Below are 21,967 nucleotides of genomic sequence, written 5' to 3' on the forward strand. Positions count from 1 at the left end.
GTGAAAAATGTCCTGGGGAATTTGATAGGGATTACATTGAATCTGTAGATTGCTTTGGGTAGTATGGCCATTTTCACAATATTGATTTTCCCAATCCAGGAACATGGAATATCTTTCCATTTCTTTACATCTTCTTTGATTTCTTTGGTTAAAGTTTTATAGTTCTCAGCATATAGGTCCTTTACCTCTTTGGTCAGGTGTATTCTGAGGTTTTTGATTTTGTGAGGTGCAATTTCAAAAGGTATCATATTTTTGTATTCCTTTTCTAATGTTTCATTGCTGGTATACAGAAATGCAACTGACTTCTGAATGTTAATCTTATATCCTGGTACTTTGCTGAATTTATTAATCAGTGCAAGGAGTTTTGGGGTTGAGTCCTTAGGGTTTTCTAGGTATAGAATCATGTCATCGGCATACAGTGACAGTTTGATTTCTTCTCTTCCTATATGGATGCCTTTTATTTCTTTTGTTTGTCTAATTGCTGTGGCTAGGACTTCCAAAACGATGTTGAAGAGCAGTGGTGAGAGTGGGCATCCCTGTCTTGTTCCAGATTTGAGTGAGAAGGCTTTCAGTTTTTCCCCATTGAGTATTATATTTGCTGTGGGTTTATCATAAATGGCTTTGATTATGTACGGGAATGTTCCCTCTATACCCACTTTGGCGAGGGTCTTGATCATGACTGGTTGTTGTACTTTGTCAAATGCTTTTTCTAGAAAATCATGGATTTGGAGAAGAGACTTGTGGCTGCCTGATGGGAGGGGGTGGGAGTGGAAGGGATCCGGAGCTTGGGCTTATCAGACACAACTTAGAAGAGATTTACAAGGAGATCCTGCTGAATAGCATTGAGAACTTTGTCTAGATACTCATGTTTAAACAGAAGAAAGGGTGGGGGAAGAATGTAATTGTAATGTATACATGTAAGGATAACCTTACCCCCTCACTGTACAGTGGGAAAATAAAAAAATTATATAAAAATAAAAAAATATTTTTCCGCGTCTATTGAGAGAATCATATGATTTTTGACTTTTTTTTGTTAATGTGATGTATGATGTTGATTGATTTGCATATGTTGAACCATCCTTGTGAACCTGGGATGATGGTGTATGATTGTTTTGATATGTTGTTGGATTCGGTTGGCTAATATTTTGTTGAGAATTTTTGCATCTACATTCATCAATGATATTGGCCGGTAGTTTTCTTTTTTGGTGGTATGTCTCTCTGGTGTTGGAATGTGGGTGATGGTGGTATCATAGAATGTCTTTGGGAATATTCCTTCTTCTTCAACCTTTTGAAAGAGTTTAAGGAGGATGGGCACCAATTCCTCTTTATATGTTTGATAGAATTTGCCTGTGAAGCCATGTGGTCCTGGACTTTTATTTGTAGGGAGTGTTTTTATGACCTCTTCAATTTCATTTCTAGTGATCGGTCTGTTCAGTTGGTCTGTTTCTGCTTGATTCAGTTTTGGCAGGCTGTAAGATTCTAGAAAATTGTCCATTTCTTCCAGATTGTCAAACTTGTTGCCATACAGTTGTTCATAGTATTCTCTTATGGTTTTTTGTATTTCTGCTGTATCCGTTGTGATTTCTCCTTTTTCATTTATAAGTTTGGTGATTTGGGTTCTTTCTCTCCTCTTTTTAGTGAGTCTGGCCAGGGGTTTGTCAATTTTGTTCACCTTTTCAAAGAACCAGCTCTTGGTTTTATTAATTTTCTCTATTGTTTTTTGAGTCTCTATTTTATTGATTTCTTCTTTGATCTTTATAATTTCCTTCCTTCTGCTGACTTTAGGACTTTTTTGTTCTTTTTCTAATTCGTTTAGGTGGAGGGTTAAGTTGTCCATTTGGGATCTTTCTTCTTTTTTGAGAAAGGCCTGGATCGCTATCAATTTCCCTCTGAGCACTGCTTTCACAGCATCCTATAGATTTTGAGAGGTTGTGTCTTCATTATCATTTGTTTCAAGGTAGTTTTTAATTTCCTTCTTGATTTCCTCATTGGCTCATTGGTTTTTTAGTAGCATGTTGTTTAGTCTCCATGGAGTAGGTTTTTTCTCATTTCTTTTCCCATGGTTGATTTCTAATTTCATGGCATTGTGGTCAGAGAAGATACTTGAGATAATTTCTATGCTCCTAAATTTATTGAGGTTAGCTTTGTGTCCCAATGTGTTCTATTTATTAACATAAATCCCTTGCTTACTTAGTTCATAAGATTTAATTAAGTCCAACAACTTATTTTTTAAATTAATAGGTGAATGACTCTCCCACATCTATGTGTATAAGAACCTAAAGGAAGTGGTCAAATATTCCTCTTGGATTTTGAAGTCACAGTAGCACAAAAATATTAGTATTTGATGCCCCTGTTCCACCTTCTCCTTGAACTGCTCATCAACATGCCGAAGGATATATGAAAAATTAACAGATTTGGAAATTAATATCTGTCACTGATCTTTGACTTGAATTAACTCTCATTTAGGGATGTTCAAATATTCCAGAGGTAAGATACAGGAGACCTGAGATCACTTTGATCTCTGAGTTATGGGTCCACATATCCAGAGCAAAGTTAGTCTTTGTCTTCAGTTCCCGTACTTAAGTTCCAGGCAGTCATGGGAGTCAGGATGCACCTGGAATTTTTACAGGACAGTCAGAAGTGCTGTGTGCCACAAATCCAGTGTTAGATTAACACCTGCAAAGAGGCTCAAAGGAAGTGATAATACTGTCTCTTAATTCTATCATGTGCATGAAAGCATGAAGTCATATGTTGCTGAGATCATTCCTGCTTTTATTTTTTTTTAATTTTTAAAATTTCTTTATATTTTCTACTGCACATCATGGTGACCCAGTTACACATACATGTATACATTCTTTTTTTCTCACATTATCATGCTCCATCATGATGGACTAGACAGAGTTCCCAGGGCTACACAGCAGGATCTCATTGCTAATCCATTCCAAAAGCAAAAAGTAGTTTACATCTACTAACCGCAAGCTCCCAGTTGCTCCCACCCCCTCCACCTCCCCCTTGACAACCACAAGTCCATTCTTGCTTTTAGAGCCTGACAAGGTCAAATGGAAGCCTGCAAACCTGAGTAGCTTTATCTTGGAGGACACTTTCTTACAATATGGTGATCTATTGGGTAATTACTAATGACTGAATGGGATTCTTGTAATGTTCCAGTATCTTAATTCTTTTATGATCATTTTGCTGTGAGGAGTCCATAACTACACACTAGTTGGTCAACTTTCACACAATAGAAATAAACCTTTGGTTTCTGTTCCCAGTTCCTTTCAGAGGGCTCCTAAAACCCCTGTAATTTCCTGAATGATAGGAGTGCCAAGGTGCCTCATCTCTTATTCTATTATTTGGTATTTGACCATAGTTCCTGACACAGGACTCCTAAATACCTTAGGATTTCCTGGCTGTCTTTTGTTCTGAGAATTCTTGACAGGATGCCAGAGAGCTTCAGTTTGGGTTCAGTTCACCAAAACCCAATCATGATTAAAGTTTGTAACTTTATTTCCACCTCCTATTCTTCAGGGAGAATAGAGGGACTGGAAACTGACTTAATATTGATCCTTAGCCTCTGTAAAAATCCTAAACTATGGAGTGGAGGGGTATAGGTAGGTGAACAGATCCACATGCCAGGAAGGTGGTACTCTCCACCTTCATGGTGGTAGAAGCTCTTGCCCTGGAAACCCTCTCAGCCTTGGTGCTGTGTATCTCTGCATGTGACTGCTAATTTGTCCTTTATAATATCTTTTGAGATAAACTAGTAAGTATAAATGAATGTTTCCATGAGTTCTGTGAGCCATTCCAGCAAATTATCAAACCCAGAGGGCTGTGGGATGCCCTGACTTTATAGCCAAGTTGAACATATGTGTGTCCCCCAGGGAGCCATTACTTGCAACTGTGTCTCAAGGGAGAGAAGTCTTTTGGAACTGAGCCCTTGAACCTGTGAAGACAGACATGCAGTTAGCACTACAATTGAATTAGAGCATCAGGTTGACATTCAGGTACTTAAGATACATAGTTTTCCCATTGGTTGGTAGAGGAAATACACCACCCAGCTTTTTGTAATTAGTTTTGTGTGTGGAGAATAATGGGTTCCATTACCCATTATTTAATAATTTCATGTATATTAAATTCTCTTTGTTATTTTCTAGTGTTTGTTATATATTTTCCAGTTAAATTTTGCAATAATATTATACATACTCTACACTTTTACTTAGCAATATGTAATGTTTTCTATTTCACTAGTTTTTAATTTTTTGATGCATAACTTCTCTTATGACACTATGCTGAGACAAGAAATTTTATGATTTAAGTCTTGCTTTCAGTTGCTCTAAACAGTTGTTTCTTTTAAGAGTTCCAGTACTCCAGAAAAATCTTTCCTCACAGTTCCAGTCTATGGTGATGATGTAAAAAATGCTATATTACTATGCAAGAAATACATTTAGCACAATCTTTGACAATATTTCTAGTTTTTGGGTACTGATTTCTTTATAAATCTAGCTTATGGAACCGTTGTGGTTAACACATTACTACCATGCTTAGAATTAAAAAGATACATCTTTAATCTCTACAAAAAAGGAAGTTGAAATTACACCTAAGATATGTATTTGATTTTTACATGCTTTAAATGTGGATGGAATTTCTGGCAATTCATATGACTGCGGCGTCCAGACCTGATTTTCTAAGGATGAGAATTAGTACTCTTTTCCCATGCTCATCCTTACTTTGGCCTCTTCATATCCTACACTTTTTCCGGGGTAGAGTTTGTTCCAAAGACTGAGCCACAGGGACAGCTTAGCCTTGCTTCCCCAGTCACATCCTCTACATCAATAACAGAGCTGAAATCATTGGCTGATTGTGTGTTTTATTATGGACCAAGCACATGGAATCAGAGGATTTGAGTCCACAGCCCCTCCAGATAAGCTAGTGGATCTCTAAGACTCTCTCAGTAATCTCATCTGTGAATGGAGGTGAATTATTAATACAAGCAACATGGTTGCTGTGAAAACTTAATGAAGGTGTGCAAAGGTTTGGACCCAGAATTTCTGGACTCAGACATTTGTCCCACAACTTCCTAGCTGCATGTTTTGAACATCTCCATGTCTCTGTGCCCCCAGATGATTCATTTTTCAAATAGACATAATAGTACTACTTAGGATTTTGGGGAGAAAGCAACCAGTTCCTATCCCATTGTGCTTAGAGCAGGGTTGGCTACACACTATTGTTTGCTAAAGAAATGAAAGAAAAAGTCCTAGGCACCCACAGGTGTTGATACACGATGGTGACAATTATTGCTATCATTATTTCTGTTTTTAACATGTGTCCCAAACGGTTTACAGGAGTATGAGTGAGAGGGTTAGAAGTGTGATTTCACTTTAAGGACTCAGCCCACAGCATTTGGTAGCTCACAGTAGTGTGATACTGGTAGAACGAAGCAAAAAAGAAGAACAGTTTACAGGTCACTTGAAAGGCTAAGAAAGAGTCCTACTGAGATACTCTGAGAGTGGTCTTCCTCAGGGCCTCCTTTACATCTCTGTTCCGGAGGCTGTAGATGAGGGGGTTCAGCATGGGGATCACCACCGTGTAGAACACAGAGACCACCTTGTTCTGGTCAGTGGAGTAGCTGGACTTGGGCATCACGTAAATGAAGGTGATGGTCCCATAGAACAGAGTGACCGCGGTGAGGTGGGAGGTGCAGGTGGAGAAGGCCTTGTGTCTTCCTTCAGTGGAGGGCATCTTCAGGACGGTGATGAGGATGCAGATGTAAGAGAGAACTATGACCATTCCTGTGATCCCAAGGATGGACCCAGAGGAGATGGAAGGGAGAATTTCAAGAACAGAGACATCTGAGCAAGAAAGTTTCACCAAAGGAGAGAAATCACAGAAAAAGTGGTCTATCTGATTTGGTCCACAGAAAGACAGACTCAACAAGCAACTAGTAAATGTCCAAGCATTCACACACCCACCCAGATAGGAAGCCCCCAGTAAGAGGACACAGACTCTTGGGGACATGTGGGTGGAGTAGAGCAGGGGCAAGCTGATGGCCACATAGCGGTCATAGGCCATGGCGGCCAATAGGAAGCACTCAGCTGTCCCGAACAAGATCACAGAACAGAGCTGGGCCTCACAGCCAGTGGTTGTGATGGCCACTCCATGTCTACAGAATCCTGTAAGCATCAGAGGTGTGACAGATGTGGAACAACCACTGTCCACAAAAGCCAAATGGCTGAGAAAGAGGTACATGGGCGTGTGAAACTGGGTGCAGCTTCTTACTAAAGCAACTATGCTGATATTGCCTACTGAGGTGACAACATAGATGCCTAGAAATATCACAAAGCAGATGACACCAAGCACAGGATCCTCCGTGAGCCCCAAAAGGATGAACTCTGTCACACTGCTGTGGTTTCCAGCCTCCATCTCTCCTGGGAATTAGTCCTGTTGAGAGTTATGGGAATATTCATTTTTTAAAAATGCCTTCTTTCTGTATATTTTCAGTTTTCTTTGGTAATTCTTATATTTATTCACAGGCATTTCTTCCTATTTCTGGCCTGAAAATAAGGTGCTCTATATGATTTTTTACTTTTGATACTTTCCTCTCTGCTTAAAAGAATGATTCAACCTCACTCTTCTCGATCTCAATTTATTGTATAATAATTATTTTTAAACACCTTTCCAACCTTGATTTCTCGGCAAATCTCTCTCCCCACTTCCAGATATATTGCTTCATTTTTTTCTCTTGGAAGTCTCCAGGTGCAAGTCCCAGAAATACCTCAAAATACCAAAGCATCCTTTCCTTAGACCACTCTGCCTATGTGCTGTGTCTGTGGAATGACACCACAATCCACCCAGTCTCTCGTGTCTGAAGCTTGGGAGTGATCCCTAGCTTTCTTCCTCTCATTGTACCACCTCTAATAAAATCCCCGTTGATACTATCTTCAGTTTACCTCCCAATTTTATTTTATCTTCACATTTCCATTTTGGATATCCTTACTTTAGTTGAAGCCCTGGTCATTATTCCTCTTTGATTTATCTCTGCCTCCCTGCATGATTCTTATGCCCTTTAAATATTCAGTACATCTTCCAAAGTGGCCCATTGCCAAAGTAAAGAGCAAGTGATACCAAGGAGCTTGTTTTACAGCTTTCAGTACTTTCTCAAGCCTCCAGGATGCACCCTAACCTCTTGAGCATGGCACAGTGTACACTTTCTGATGTCCCCGCCCCCTCGTGACTCTTTGCTTTTTCCTTGGGATAGTTCCCTCCTATGCCTTCACTGATCCAACCTTTCTGAACTATTTAGAGTCCCCCTATGCACTCTACTCTTTGGCTTTTGCTACTTTCCTCTTTCTCCTACTTGAATGGCCCCCATCCTCTCATTACTCTGTGCCATTTCTACTCAGTAAGTCCATTTCTCTCCAAAGTCTTCTTTGACTTCCAAGAGTTAAGAAGAAAAGTTTCCTTTGGTGGACATTATGCTTTGAAGATGTCTAGATTCCCATTCTTTATGCTGGCTTGTGTTTTTTTTTTTTTCTGGTTGTTTACATTACACTATCCCCAATTAATATTCTCCTCAGTAACTACATGGTTTGTCCCTGTATAAGAAATATCTTGTGCTTGGTTTATAAAATATGCTGAAAAAAACTTGTGAGATGAATCTATGCCTGATTTGTATAATAAGGATGCTTTGAGAAGCAGAGATGAATATAATTTAGGTTCTGGGAGAAGGATCAAGATGGCAGAGGAGTAAGACGTCATGCTCCTGTTCTCCCAGAAACACATCAGAAGAACACAACTACATTCAGACCAATTCACACAGAACATCTACCAGACACTTGCAGACTTACTAAAACCTCCATAAATGGCAAGAAACCCTCCACATAAATGGGTGAAAAAAAAGACCAAAAAAAGAGAGAAAAGGAATCGGGACAGGAGTATCACTCTGAGAGGGAGCTGTGAAACAGAAGAGGAACCCAGATGCTGGGGGCCCCTAACTGGCAGGGAGACCAGTTGAGATGGAGGGTCCTCAAAGTCACCAAGAAAAGTGCAGCAGCTGGACTGAGGAGGCAAAGAGAAGTGAGTGCCATACAGATTATCTACACCACTGCCCCAGATAGCACAGCCTGAGATGCTTGGGTGTGGGGGGCGCTGGGTGCTGAGACTCAGGCTCCTCTGGGGTCAGCTCCAGTGAGAGGACTAGGGGTGGCTGTATGGATTCAGCCTGAGGGTCTAGGGAGCAGTGCACCATGGGCTGGGGAGGAGAATGCCACAGCCGAGGGAACCTGGAAGGAGGTCTGGGCCTGCAGAATAAGCAAGGCACCATTGTTGTGGAGGGTGAGAGGAGGAGGGATGGACTGCCACAGGAATCTCTTTTCCTGTGTACACAGGGACTCTCAGAGGGTGGGTAGCCTCTGTCACAGGCTACAGATGGTGAGAGGACATTTGCTTGGGCTACAGGAGACCAGGTGCATCTTGTGTGGGATCCAGATGGCTGAGCACCTCTTGTGTGGGCCAAGGGCAAGCTCAATGTGGCACCTCTTGCATGATCTACAGGCAGTGGGGACAAACCACAGCAGTCATCTCAGAAACCAGGGCAGGGCATGGCCTGGCACACTAGGGCTTTGTGAACAGCCTCCATCTGCAGGCCCAGTCACATCAGAGGTTGGCAAAAAAGAGGGCACTGCAACTGAGTGCCATCCATTGTTGCTCTCACGCCCCTGGGAACACATCTGCCCTGCTGCCAGTGACAAATGTTCTGGGCAGTGCCTACACGTGCCTGATCACTGTCCATTCCAGAACCCTGCAACCAGGACCACCCTGTGCAGCACCTTCTGTATGGGCTAAGCAGGATGGGGTGCTTCTTGCATGGTCTACAGGTGGCAGGGAAAAACCATGGCAGTTATCTCTTAGTCCAGACAGAGGAGGACGTGGCCCACCACCACTAGGGGTCTATGAACAGGCATCACTCGCAGCCGCAGTGACTTTAGAAGGCACCATAGAGGAGGGAATTGTGTCCAAACACAAGCTTTTGCTGCTCTCACTTCCCTGGGAACACATACACCCTGCCCCTGCCACTGCCAAATACTCCAGGCACCGCCTAAATATACCTGAGGCTAATTACCACTTCCCAGGCCCTGCAACTAGGAGTAGCCTGTGCCACCTTTCTGCAGGTGCCTGCTAATGTCAAGAGCCCAGCAACCAGGTACTCACCACTAGCTCTACCCATTGCCTCCTTCTCCCTGGAACACATTCAGTGGGATAACAACCTGCTCACAATGAAGATATAGAGAGCAAATATTCAAATTCCCATGCCAAAAATAGAGAGTAATGCCCCACAAAATAAAAAGGGAGCTCTTACATAGAAATAGGCCTCCAAGACTAGGGTTGATTTCCCTAAACTCACACAAAAAGAACAATATAAGTGACATGAAGAAGCTCAGGAAACATTCCCACCTGAAAGATCATACACCACAACCAAGTGGGATGAATCCCAGGTTTAGAATGATGGTTCAGCATATGCAGATGAATCAACGTCATACACCACATTAACAAAAGAGAAGTCAAAAGCCACGTGATCATCTCCATAGATGTGGAAAAGGCATTTGACAAAATCCAACATCTACTCATGATAAGAACTCTTACCAAAGTGGGTATAGAAGGAACACACCTTAATATAATAAAAGCCATTTATGACAAACCCACAATAAATGTAATACTAAGTGGAGAAAAGCTGGAAGCCTTCTTGCTATTATCTGGAACAAGACAGGGATCATCACTCTCACCACTTTTATTCAACATAGTACTGGAAGTTGTAGCCACAGCAATCAGACAAACAAAAGAAATAAAATGTATCCAAATAGGAAGAGAAGAGGTAAAATTGTCACTTATGCAGATGACATGATAATATATAAAGAAAACCCCAAGGATTCCACACAAAAACTACTCAAATGGATCAATGAATTCAGCAAAGTAGCAGGATACAAGATTAAGGTTCAGAAATCAGTTGCATTTCTACATACTAACAAGGAAATATCGGAAAAGGAACATAAAAATAAAATACATTTTAAAATCACACCCCAAGGGTTCCTGATGTGGCTCAGTGGAAATATATCTGACTAATATCCATGAGGCACACATTCAATCCCTGTCCTTGATCAGTGGGCTAAGGATCCAGTGTTGCTGTGGCTGCGGTGTAGGCTGGCAGTTACAGCTCCAGTTTGACCCCTGACCTGGGAACCTCTATATGCTGCAGATGTGTCCCTAAAAAGAGAAAAAAATAAAAACTTTTAAAAATCACACCCCCAAAAATTAAATACATGGGAATATACCTGACCAAGGAGGTGAAATACTTATATGCCTAGAACTATAAAACACGAATCAAGGAAATTAAAGAGGATTCAAAGAAATGGAAAGATATTCCATACTCCTGTGTGAAAGAATTAAGCAATCTACAGATTCATTGCAATCCCTATCAAATTACCTATGACATTCTTCACAGAACTAGAATAAAAAAAATTTATATAGAACAATAAAAGACCCAGAATGGCCAAAGCAATCCTGAAGAACAAAAACCAAGCAGGAGGCATAACTCTCCCAGACTTTGGGCAATCTTACATAGCCATGGTAATCAAGACAGTGTGGTATTGGTGCCAAAACAGACATATAGACCAATGGAAGAGAAGAGAGAACCCAGAAATAAACCCAGACACCTATGGCCAATTAATCTTTGACAAAGGATGCAAGAGTATAAAATGAGAAAAAGACAGTCTTTTCAGCAAGTGGTGCTGGGAAAACTGGACAGCTGCATGTAAATCAGTGAAACTAGAACACACCCTCACACCATGCACGAAAATAAACTCAAATGGCTTAAAGACTTAAATATTAGACAAGACATCTTCAAACTCCTCGAAGAGAACATAGGCAAACAGTCTATGACATCAACCGTACAAATGTTTTCTTAGGTCAGTCTCCCAAGGCAACAGAAAGAAAAGCAAAAACAAAACCGATGGGACCTCATCAAACTGACAAGCTTTTGCACAGCAAAGGAAACCACAAAAAAGAATACAACTTATGGAATGGGAAAAGATAGTTTCAAATGATGCAACTGACAAGGGCTTAATCTCTAAAATAAACAAACAACTTCTACAACTCAACAGCAAAAAAGCCAACAATCCAATGGAAAAATGGGCAAAACACCAGAATAGACATTTCTCCAAGAAAGATGTATAAATGGCCAACAAGCACATGAAAAAATGTTCAGCATCCCTGATTATTAGAGAAATGCCAATCAAAATTACCATGAGATACCACCTCACACCAGTCTGAATGGCCATCATTAATAAGTCCACAAATAACAAATGCTGGAGGGGGTGTGGAGATTCCCACTGCTGGTGGGAATATAAATTTGTACAACCACTATGGAAAACTGTGTGGAGGTACTTCAGAAAACTAAATATAGGACTACCACATGATCCAGCAATGCCATTCCTGAGAATATATATGGATAGAACTTTCATTGAGAAAGACACATGCACTGTATGTTCATTGCAGCAGTATTCACAATAGCCAAGACATGGAAACAACCTAAATGTCTATCGACAGATGAATGCATTAAGCATATGTGGTACATATACACAATGGAATACTACTCGGCCATGAAAAAGAACAAAATAATGCCACTTGCAGCAACATGGATGGAACTAGAGACTCTCAAAATAAGTGAAGTAGGTCAGAAATAGAAAGACAAATACTATGTGATATCACTTATATCTGGAATCTAATACATGGCACAAACCTTTCCACAGAAGAGAAATTCATGGACTTGGAGAACATACTTGTGGTTGCCAAGGGGGAGGGAATGGAGTGGGATAGACTGGGAATCTGGGATTAGTAGATGCAAACTATTGCCTTTGGAATGGACAAGCAATGAAATCCAGCTGTATAACACTGGGAAACATGTCTGGTCACTTACATTGGAACATGAAGGAGGATAATGCGAGAAAAAGAATGTATATATGTATATGTGTGATTGGGTCACTTTCCAGCACAAAACTGACAGAGCATTGTAAACCAGCTATAATGGAAAAAATAAAAACATTAGAAAAAGATGTGGTATATATACACAATGGAATACTGCTCAGCCATAAAAAAGAACAAAATAATGCCATTTGCAGCAACATGGATGGAACTAGACACTGTCATACTAAGTGAAGACATATTGGAAAAAATAAAACTCATTAAATAAATTAAAAAAAGAATAGGTTCCCTGTCCTGAGAAATCAGGTCTTGTAGGGGAGAAAGACATTGAACTTATTATTAGTGTATGGAAATTATATAATAGTAGAATAAGTAAATTAATGGCTTAGGTTGTTTGTAAGTAAATCATATAATAATATAGGCAAAAGATGTTAGAAAATTCAAAATTCCTTTGAAATATGGCTACAGACATGAGTCAACTATTATAAAATTGGTAATTTATTAGTGAAATTTCCCCTTCTATTTTAATTGAGTTTTTATAACATTATAGATAAAATTTTAATACAGCTTTTTCCTTTACATTTCAATGAGAAATTTATCACATGATTCCTCACATACATAGTTTCCCAGATCTGCAAGATAATGCACTGAGTGGCTGGGTGGTTAATCACCCACTAATTTTGAACATGTAACTGTTCACAACTTTTTAGTATCAGAACTAGTAATCCCACAAAATGGATAAAGCATGTGGAGAACAAAATTACAATAATAACTTTTTTTTTAATGGTTGCACCCATGGCCAATGAAAGTTCCCAGACCAGGGACTGAATCTGAGTCTATGCTACAGCTGCAGAACCACCAGATTCTTTAACAGACTGCACTGGACTGGGGATTGAGCCTGGACCTCCACAGCCACCCAAGCCACTGCAATCAGATTCTTAACCCACTGCACCACTGTGGGAACTCCATGATATATTTTAAAAATAATCCTATTGCTAGGTATTTTTTCTTAAGAATTATATTCTGTGCTCCACTGTAAGTGACTCTTCATGACTTGCAATGGTAAAAATACACAACCACTGTGTTCCATGTTTACTGTTTTGTCGAGTTCTTGACTGAAGAGTCACTAAAGAGTTTTGTACCTTCTCTCTCTCTCTCTCTCTTTTTTTTTTTTTTTTTTTTTTGCAATTTTGTAGTGACAGAGGCAACGTTCCTCTGATTTGAGGCAGTCCTGACATATCAGAATTAGTGATAAATGGTAAGGGAAGACACAGGATAATTACTGCAGTCCAAAGTAATCATTTCAGGGCATACTAAAAAGTCAGTAAAAGTTACAAAAGAAGTATTTATCACAATGAGAAAATAAAATTATGGAAATCATTTTAAAACCTTTCAAATATAAAAAATTGAGATATATTTCAGTGATTTGAAAATTTTCACTTATGCACATCTTTTCTTTACATTAACCTCAGCTAAATATCAATCCCTGCAGGTAAACTCTACAGATTTATAAATCCTTTTTTTCACACATTGAAACAAAACGTTTTACATAGAATTAACACCTAAGGAAAGTCTCAGCATAAATTTTTAACTATAACCATCATTTTGATTTATTTTAATGTTGTGGATATATAAATAGTATTTACACTTGTAATCACCTTATATATTACTTTTAGTTATTCACAGTTTCACTAAAAATATCTAAAAAATATTTCCCAATTTCTTAATAAACTTCATAACTAAAAGGCTGTATGGAATATATGTCCAGATCCTTAGTGTGGTATTCATGGAGCTTCATAACTTATCACTAATGACTTTTCTAAATGTATGTCTCAGAGTTCCATCATAGCTCAGTGGCTAATAAAACCAAATAGTATCCGTGAGGACACGGGTTCTATCCCTGGCCTCTCTCAGCGGGTTAAGGATCCAGTGTTGCTGTGAGCTGTGGTGTAGTTTGCACACACAGCTGGGATCCCATGTGGCTGTGGCTGTGGTTGCAGCCAACAGTGCTGCTGGCAGTTGCAGATCTGATTCGACCCCTAACCTGGGACCTACCATATGCTGCAGGTGCAGCCCTCAAAAGACAAAATTATGTATCTCTCTACATATGCTTCCTTGCCCCTTTTGTGCTTTTAAGAGTTATGCTAACCTGACAGTGAGATTTTTCTATTCAGTGTTATTGGTTCTAATTTTCATAGAAATGAAGTTTCTAATTTTCTAATTTTCATATCTGCTAATGATATGGTTTCAGTTATTAAGGTTGGAACAATTTTCTATAAATGATAAATATCTGTACAAAATATCTTCAGTGCCAGATCCTTAACCCACTGAGAGAGGCCAGGGATAGAACATTACTTTAGGATATGAAAACATTCAGTGTTTCCAACAGTAGCCCTTGGTTCTTAGAATGAATTGTGGGGTGTAATGAACCAATAGCTGAGAACCTGTAGCACATTAAAGAATGTGTTCAGAGTTCCTGCTGTGGCTCAGCAGGTTAAAAACCCAGCTGGTATTTGTAAGTGGGGGTGTGATCCCTAGCCTTACCCCCTAGTGGGTTAAAGGATCTGGCATTGCCACAAGCGGCAGCATGTGGCCCAGATCTGGTGTTGCTGTGTCTGTGGTGTAGGCTGCAGCCCTAATAAAGCAGAAAATAAAAATTAAAAAAAAAAGTGCTCTAACTCTTTGATGAATCTTCATGAACTGCAAATAATTACTCTAGTGACAGGCTAGTTTACCGCCAAAAGCGTGAGCTCTATCATGAAAAATCTGTTTGTAGTCTTACCACTTGATTCCACCATGACTTTTTATTTATTATTTTTTATTTATTTATTTATTTATTTATTCCACTGTGCAGCATGGAACCAAGTTACACATACCTGTGTACATAATTTTTCCTCCCGTTTTGTTGCGATGTAAGTATCCATTGCTCTTGGAATGGATTTATAGTGAGATCCTGCTTGAGAACTATGTCTAGATACTTACATCCCCCATGACTTTAATGGCACAAGGCATCTCCTTTCTATATTAAAACACTGAAATATTTGAATACAGCAAGCATGCTCCTACTGCCTTTCCTTTTCCAAAAGTAAGCCCCCATAGATCCTTTGGCCATTCCACCTGCGGCATACATTTTTTTTTATTGCTTTTTAGGGCCATACCCTCAGCATATGGAGGTTCCCAAGCTAAGGGTCAAATCAGAGCTATAGCTGCCACCTTATACCACAGCCACAGCAATGCAGGATCCTAGCCGCATCTGCGACCTACACTACAACTCAAGGCAATGCCATATCCTTACCCACTGAACCAAGGCAGGGATTGAACCCACAGCCTCATGGTTCCTATTTGGATTTGTTACTGCTGCACCATGATGGAAGTCCCTGCCTGTGGCTTACTTTTCAGATCCCTCACCATTCTCCTTGTCAGCATCTGAACAAATTCTGGCCTGAGGAATGGGGTCACGCACTGAGCAGCATGTGTGCTCTTTGCCCTCTGACCCAAGCAGAGTTCAGTGGGGCCAGTCCTGACTACACTGTGGGCTTTAGTCTCTGCTGACAGCATCATGGAAGCTGGAGACAGAAGACACAGATCCTGGACCTCCCAATGGCCAGTGTTTTAACTGGAACATGACTCTTCAATCTCTCTCACTCCCCGTTGTTCCCATTTGTAAAATGGGAATAATTGCCCCTATAATGCATCTTTTTTTTTTTTGTCTTTTTGCTATTTCTTAGGCCACCCCTGTGGCATATGGAGGTTCCCAGGCTAGGGGTCCAATCTGAGCTGTAGCCACCGGCCTATGCCAGAGCCACAGCAACGCGGGATCCGAGCCGCGTCTGCAACCTACACCACAGCTCATGGTAATGCCGGATCATTAACCCACTGAGCAAGAGAAGGGACCGAACCCGCAACCTCATGGTTCCTAGTCGGATTCGTTAACCACTGCGCCATGACGGGAACTCCCCTATAATGCATCTTTGTTGTGAGGTTGAACAAAATCATATTTGTAAAGTACTCAGAGATGTTTGGTCACACACATCAGAGCTAAGTAACTATGTTTGTTGAAAATGAAGTTTTCAAATTGATAGATTTTCAATTATTTAAAATGTTTTAGGAGAATAATAGAAGTTTTCTTTCAATACATGTCAGGAGCTTTTTCAAGTATCCAAAAGACGCCAGGGAGTACCGTGTCTGATGCCGTCTCAGTTTTGGGGTCTGGTGTTCATGGTCACTGCACAATATGACACCTGCCTGGTCCCTCCCTTCCTCTCCACTGGTTACCTTGGTTCTTTCTAGCGCATTGCATCACGACATCGCATTCCTGCTCCCCCACCTGGCACAGGCGTTCTAACTCTCCCCCAGCCTTTCCTTCAGGGGGTGGGTCCCTTTTGATGACAACAGGGGACACGGGGCTCTGTGCCTCATCCAAACTGAACACCAGGGCACTGCTTTCTGATTTCCTGTTCACGGCTGTGGCTACACAAGGTTTGCTGTGATTGTGGCTGCTGCAGACTGTCCACCTTCCCTGGGGTCTCCTGAGCAGCCTGGTTTCGGGGCTCAGAAGGACCTTTCTGTGGTACAAACCTTGCTGAGGCCGCAGTTCCACAGGGGTCAAGAATGAAAGTTGTTGAGAGAGTTTGGTTTCCTTTTAATTTCTCAATGAATCCATTGAATTTTAAATTATTTAAACAAGACCCATGACTACTGGACTCACCTTTCAGAGCCAGAGCTGCTGATGTGGATTCTGAAGAGCTCTTAATAGAGAGATGTTTCCCACTATGTTTACAAGTAGCTGTGCACTGAACCTCTGGGAGTGTGAAATGCCGACTGTCACCCTTCCTCCAGGAGCCCATTACAGACCTTCAGCCAGGGCGAGGGTGGGTGTCTGTGTGTGTGGTGGGAGGGAAGGAAGGCTCTCATAGAACAGGGCAAGTCCCCTGGGCTTTTGTTGCTTCCCCTGTGAGAAGAGGATTCCTGAGTTTGTTCTATAGAAATGGCTTGTAGACTTGTGGCTCATTAAAGTGGCTTCAGTAGATGGTCCAATTTCTAACAAAAGTGTATTTTCAAAGATCCAGATGGACACTTTTTCCAGAGACTAGGACAAAAAAGTCTTGCAATGGAAAGTTGACTGATTTTAAAAGGAATACAAAAATACAATACCTTTTAAAATTGCACCCCAAAAAATCAAATACTTGGGTATACACCTGACCAAGGAGGTGAAAGACTTATATGCTGAGAACTATAAAACATTAATAAAGGAATTTAAAGAAGATGTAAAGAAATGGGAAGATATTCCATGCTGCTGGGTTGAAAGAATTAATATTGTAAAAATGGCATACTACCTAGAGCAATCTATAGATTCAATGCAATCCCTATCAAAGTACCCATGGCATTTTTCATAGAACTAGAACAAACAATCCAAAAATTTATATGGAACCACAAAAGACCCAGAATTGCCAAAGCAATTCTGAGGAACAAAAACCAAGTAGGAGTCATAACTCTCCCAGGCTTCAGGCACTATTACAAAGCCACAGTCATCAAGACAATGTGGTACTGGTACCTAAACAGACATACAGACCAATGGAAGAGAAGAGAGAACCCAGAAATAAACCCAGACACCTTTGGTCAATTAATCTTTGACAAAGGAGTCAAGAACATAAAATGGGAAAAACAGCTTTTTTTCAGCAACTACTGCTGGGAAACCTGGACAGCTGCATGCAAGCCAGTGAAACTAGAAGACACCCTCACACCATGTGCAAAAATAACCTCACAATATCTTAAAGATTTAATCATAAGACAAGACACCATCAAACTCCTGGAAGAGAACATAGGCATAACATTCTCTGACATCAACCTTACAAATGTTTTCTCAGGTCAGTCTCCCAAAGCAACAGAAAGAAAAGCAAAAATAAATCAATGGGAACTAATGAAACTGATAATCTTTTGCATGGCGTAGGAAACCCAAAAGAAAACAAAAAGACAACTGACAGAATGGGAGAAAATAGTGTCAGATGTGGCAACTCACAAGGGCTTAATCTCTAAAATACACAACTTCTACAACTCAACAGCAAAAAAACCAACAACCCAATGGAAAAATGGGCAAAAGACCTGAAAAGACATTTCTCCAGGGAAGATATACAGATGGCCAAGAAGCACTTGAAACAATGCTCAACATCCCTGATTATTAGATAAATGTCAATCAAAACTATCATGAGATACTGCCTCACGCCAGTCAGAATGGCCATCATTAATAGGTCCACAAATAACAAAAACTGGAAAGGGTTTGGTGAAGAGGGAACCCTCCTGCACTCTTGGTGGGAATGTAAGTTGGTACAACTACTATGGAGAACAGTATAGAGGTACCTTAGAAAGCTATACATAGGGTTACCATGTAATCCAGCAACCCCACTCTTGGGCATATAGCCAGACACAACTTTCCTTAAAAAAGACACATGCACCGCGCATGTTCATTGCAACACTAGTCACAATAGCCAAGATATGGAAACAACCCAAATGTCTGCTGACAGATGATTGGATTAGGAAGAAGTGGTATATATACACAATGGAATACTACTCAGCCATAAAAAAGAACAAAATAATGCCACTTGCAGCAATGTGGATGGAACTAGAGAGTCTCATACTAAGTGAAGTAAGTCAGAAAGAGAAAGATGAATACCATAACATTACTTATATCTGGAATCTAATATATGGCAGCAATGAACCTTTCCACAGAAAGGAAAATCATGGACTTGGAGAATAGACTTGTGGTTGCCAGGGGAGAGGGGGATGGAGTGGGATGGTTTGGGAACTTGGGTTAGTAGAGGCAAACTTTTGCTTTTGGAATGGATAAGCAATGAGATCCTGCTATGTAGCACTGGGAACTATGTCTAGTCACTTATGATGGAGCATGATAATGTAAGAAAAAAGAATCTATACATGATTCTATTTCATCCTCAATCCCAAATACTTTCTTCTTTGAAACCATGACGTTCCAGCTACAGCTCTTCCTCTCTGCCCCATGATCTCCCTCCTATTTTTCATTCCCTGCGGACTTTAGCACCTGCATCACACGTTTTCTCTCCGTCTCTATCTCTGTCATCAGCATGGACAACGTCTAACCGTCTGAACATCTCAGTGGACAATCTCAAATTTCCTCTGCTTCCGACTCCAGTAACTTTCGTTCATCCACAATCTATTCATGAAACCCTCTATCACATTCACATAAATCTCAGTAATTGCAAGTCTATTCCACCACTAATGTATACAAGATGTAATATTTTGGTGTCAAAGCTCAATCAGCTAAAGGCCACCAGAAGCAAACCTATAGTGCAACACAATCAAGTTTATTGGGTCCGTGTAGCAAGGGAGGGCTCTCCAAAAACCATCACACATCTCTCAACAATGAGGAGAAGGCACCTGCCTTTTAAAAGGTTTGGGTTCTCACAGAAGGACCCTGAAGTGGGGTTAGGGTTGTGAGGGTCAGTTCTGGGTGTGTTGCTCTGAGAAGGAGGATGTTATCATGTGATGGCAGCGACTTAGTAATTGGGTATCTGCAGTAATAGGCAGGAGTAGTATTTCAGCCTGGGTACACTGATGTAAGAAAGCAGGAGTCCCCGAGACATAATTGTGGCATTGGTACAGCTGCTCCATACACGTGGAGGAAAGAATTTATTTTCTTTCTTTCTTTTCTTTTTGTCATTTTAGGGCCCCACCAGTGGCACATGAAGGTTCCCATGCTAGGGGTCAAATGGAGCTGTAGCTGCTTACCTACACCACAGCCAGATTAGAGCTATGTCTGTGACCTACACCACAGCTCAGGGCAATGCCAGATCCTTAACCCACTGAGAGAGGCCAGGGATTGAAACCACATCCTCATGGTTACTGCTTGGTTTCATCACCACTGAGCCACGACAGGAATTCCAGAAGAAATATTTTGTACTGACTTTGTTATTAGGTTATTCTTGGTCCTCCAAGCCAGAAGACAAGCAGGGATGTTTTTCAATCCCAACATCTTGTTCTTCTGCAAAATAGTCATTGGTTATCATTTACAAAATTTATTGATTTAAGATTGTTCATAGAATCTATTTAACCATCTTGACATCTTCAGGTTGAGTATTTATGCCTTCCTAGGTTTGTCTCATTTGATAAGACAATTATTAAGATAATTAATATTTTGACTTTTTCTTGATTAATACTACTATGGGATTTTTTAAATTTTGTAGTACAGTTGACTTACAATGTTCTGTCAGTTTCTGCTATACAGCAAACTGACCCACTTATCATATATATATCTATTCATTTTCTCACAGTACCTTCCATCCTATTCCATCACAAGTGATTAGATAGAGTTCCCTGTGCTATACAGCAGGACCTCATGGCTTGTCCACTCCAAATGCAGTAGTTTGCATCAAGTAACTCCAAACTCCCAATTCATCCCACTTCCTCCCCCTCCCCCTTGGCAGCCACAGGTCTGTTTTCCATGTCTATGAGTTTGCTTCTTTTCTGTAGATAGGTTCATTTGTGCCATATATTAGATTCCACATGTAAGTGATATCATGTGGTACTTGTCTTTCTGATTTACTTCACTTAGTATGAGGATCTCTAGTTCCAACCATGTTGCTGCACATGGCATTATTTTGTCCTTTTTATGGCTGTGTAGTATTCCATTATGTATATGTAGCACATATTCTTAATGCACTCATTGGTTGATGGACATTTAGGTTGTTTCCATGTCTTGGCTGTTGTGAATTGTGCTGCAGTGAACCTATGGGTGCCTGTATTTTTTGGATGAAAGTTTTGTTCAGATACATGCCCAAGGGTGGAATTGCTGGGCCATATGATAGTTCTATATTTAGTGTTCTGAGTACTTCTGTACTGTTTTCCATAGTGGTCGTACCAATATACATTCCCACCCACAGTGAAGGCCAGTGCTCTTTTCTCCACACCCTCTGCAGCATTTGTTACTTGTTGGCATGTTAAGGATGGCCATTCTGACTGGTGTGAGAGGGACCTCACTGTAGTGTTTATCTGCATTTATCTAATAACTAGTGATGTTGAGTGGTTTTTTTTTTCATGTGCCTATTGGCCACCTGTGTGTATTCTTTGTAGAAATGTCTCTTTAGGTTTTCTGCCTATGGGATTTGCAATTTTATTATTCTTTCCAAGGAATAAAATTACATATTTATTTCTTTTCTCCTGGGTCATATTTCCTATTTCTTTGATTTCTGTTCTTTCATTTCTTATACTATGAAAATCTTATTGTTTCATTTCTAGCATCCTGAGATGTAAGCTACAGAAAAGCCTTGCCTCGTGGTTGGTTTCCAACCCTTTATCTTGAGTATGGGCCATATTCCCATTTTGGTATGTGCTAGTAAATTTGAATGGTGTTGTGCGTACTGTGACACATAGCTTATAGAGAGTCTGGATTCTGCTGTAATCCTCTTAAATTCAGCCATTGCATGAATGTACCACCTTTCCTTTACCTGTTCTTTCAAAAATGGACATTTGATGATTTTCTAGTTTTTGACAATTATGCGTAGAGCTTCTATAAATATCTCCAGGTCTTTGTGTGGACATGTGTTTTCATTTCTCCTAAAATAGCTGGAATTATAATCTCTGTGTGTTATGGTTAGCGTATGTTTATAAGAAACTGCAGGGATTTTCGGTGGAACTGTACCATTTTGCATTTTGCATTATATTTAAGTTCTGTTTGCCCTGGGTTCTTCCAACACTTGGTAATGTTAGTTGAAAAAAAAGCTATTCTAATATGTGTGTAGCATTAAGTCTTTTATTTTAATTTGCATTTCCCTAGTACTAGTTGTATTCAGCATCAATTTCAAGTGCTTATTTTCCATTCAAAACTCTTCTTTGGTGAGGTGTCTATTTAAATCTTTTACCAACTTTTAAAATTTGTTTTGCTTATTCTCATCATTGAGTTATGAGAGTGCTTTATACACTTTAGATACTAATCCATTTATGTATTTTTTGTAAAATATTTTAT

At 40.2% G+C, this 21,967-nt stretch overlaps 4 protein-coding genes across 7 annotated transcripts in view; 3 read left to right on the forward strand and 1 right to left on the reverse strand.

Annotated features, from left to right (window-relative positions):
• LOC100522627 (olfactory receptor 10T2-like) overlaps positions 1-21,967 on the forward strand; it is a 277,947-nt gene that overhangs the window by 232,862 nt on the left and 23,118 nt on the right. The gene's annotated exons all lie outside the window — the stretch shown is intronic.
• The window catches only part of LOC110255358 (olfactory receptor 5P1-like), a 216,506-nt gene that overhangs the window by 157,172 nt on the left and 37,367 nt on the right, over positions 1-21,967 (forward strand). The window lies entirely within an intron of this gene.
• Positions 1-21,967, forward strand: part of OVCH2 (ovochymase 2) — a 500,449-nt gene that overhangs the window by 153,820 nt on the left and 324,662 nt on the right. The gene's annotated exons all lie outside the window — the stretch shown is intronic.
• Positions 5,488-6,420, reverse strand: LOC110262313 (olfactory receptor 5P1-like). The gene has a single exon (XM_021102708.2). The coding sequence runs from the start codon at positions 6,418-6,420 to the stop codon at positions 5,488-5,490; it is 933 nt and encodes a 310-aa protein (XP_020958367.2).

This window comes from Sus scrofa, chromosome 9 (assembly GCF_054392235.1).
Source record: "Sus scrofa isolate SSC_HxYL_T2T_F1_AM1 chromosome 9, Sscrofa_HxYL_maternal_Yorkshire_Landrace_v2.0, whole genome shotgun sequence".
NCBI classification, from domain to species: Eukaryota; Metazoa; Chordata; class Mammalia; order Artiodactyla; family Suidae; genus Sus; species Sus scrofa.

Excerpts from the sequence above, each read along its gene's own strand:
- LOC110262313 (XM_021102708.2), bottom strand. The coding sequence starts at position 6,420 with ATGGAGGCTGGAAACCACAGCAGTGTGACAGAGTTCATCCTTTTGGGG.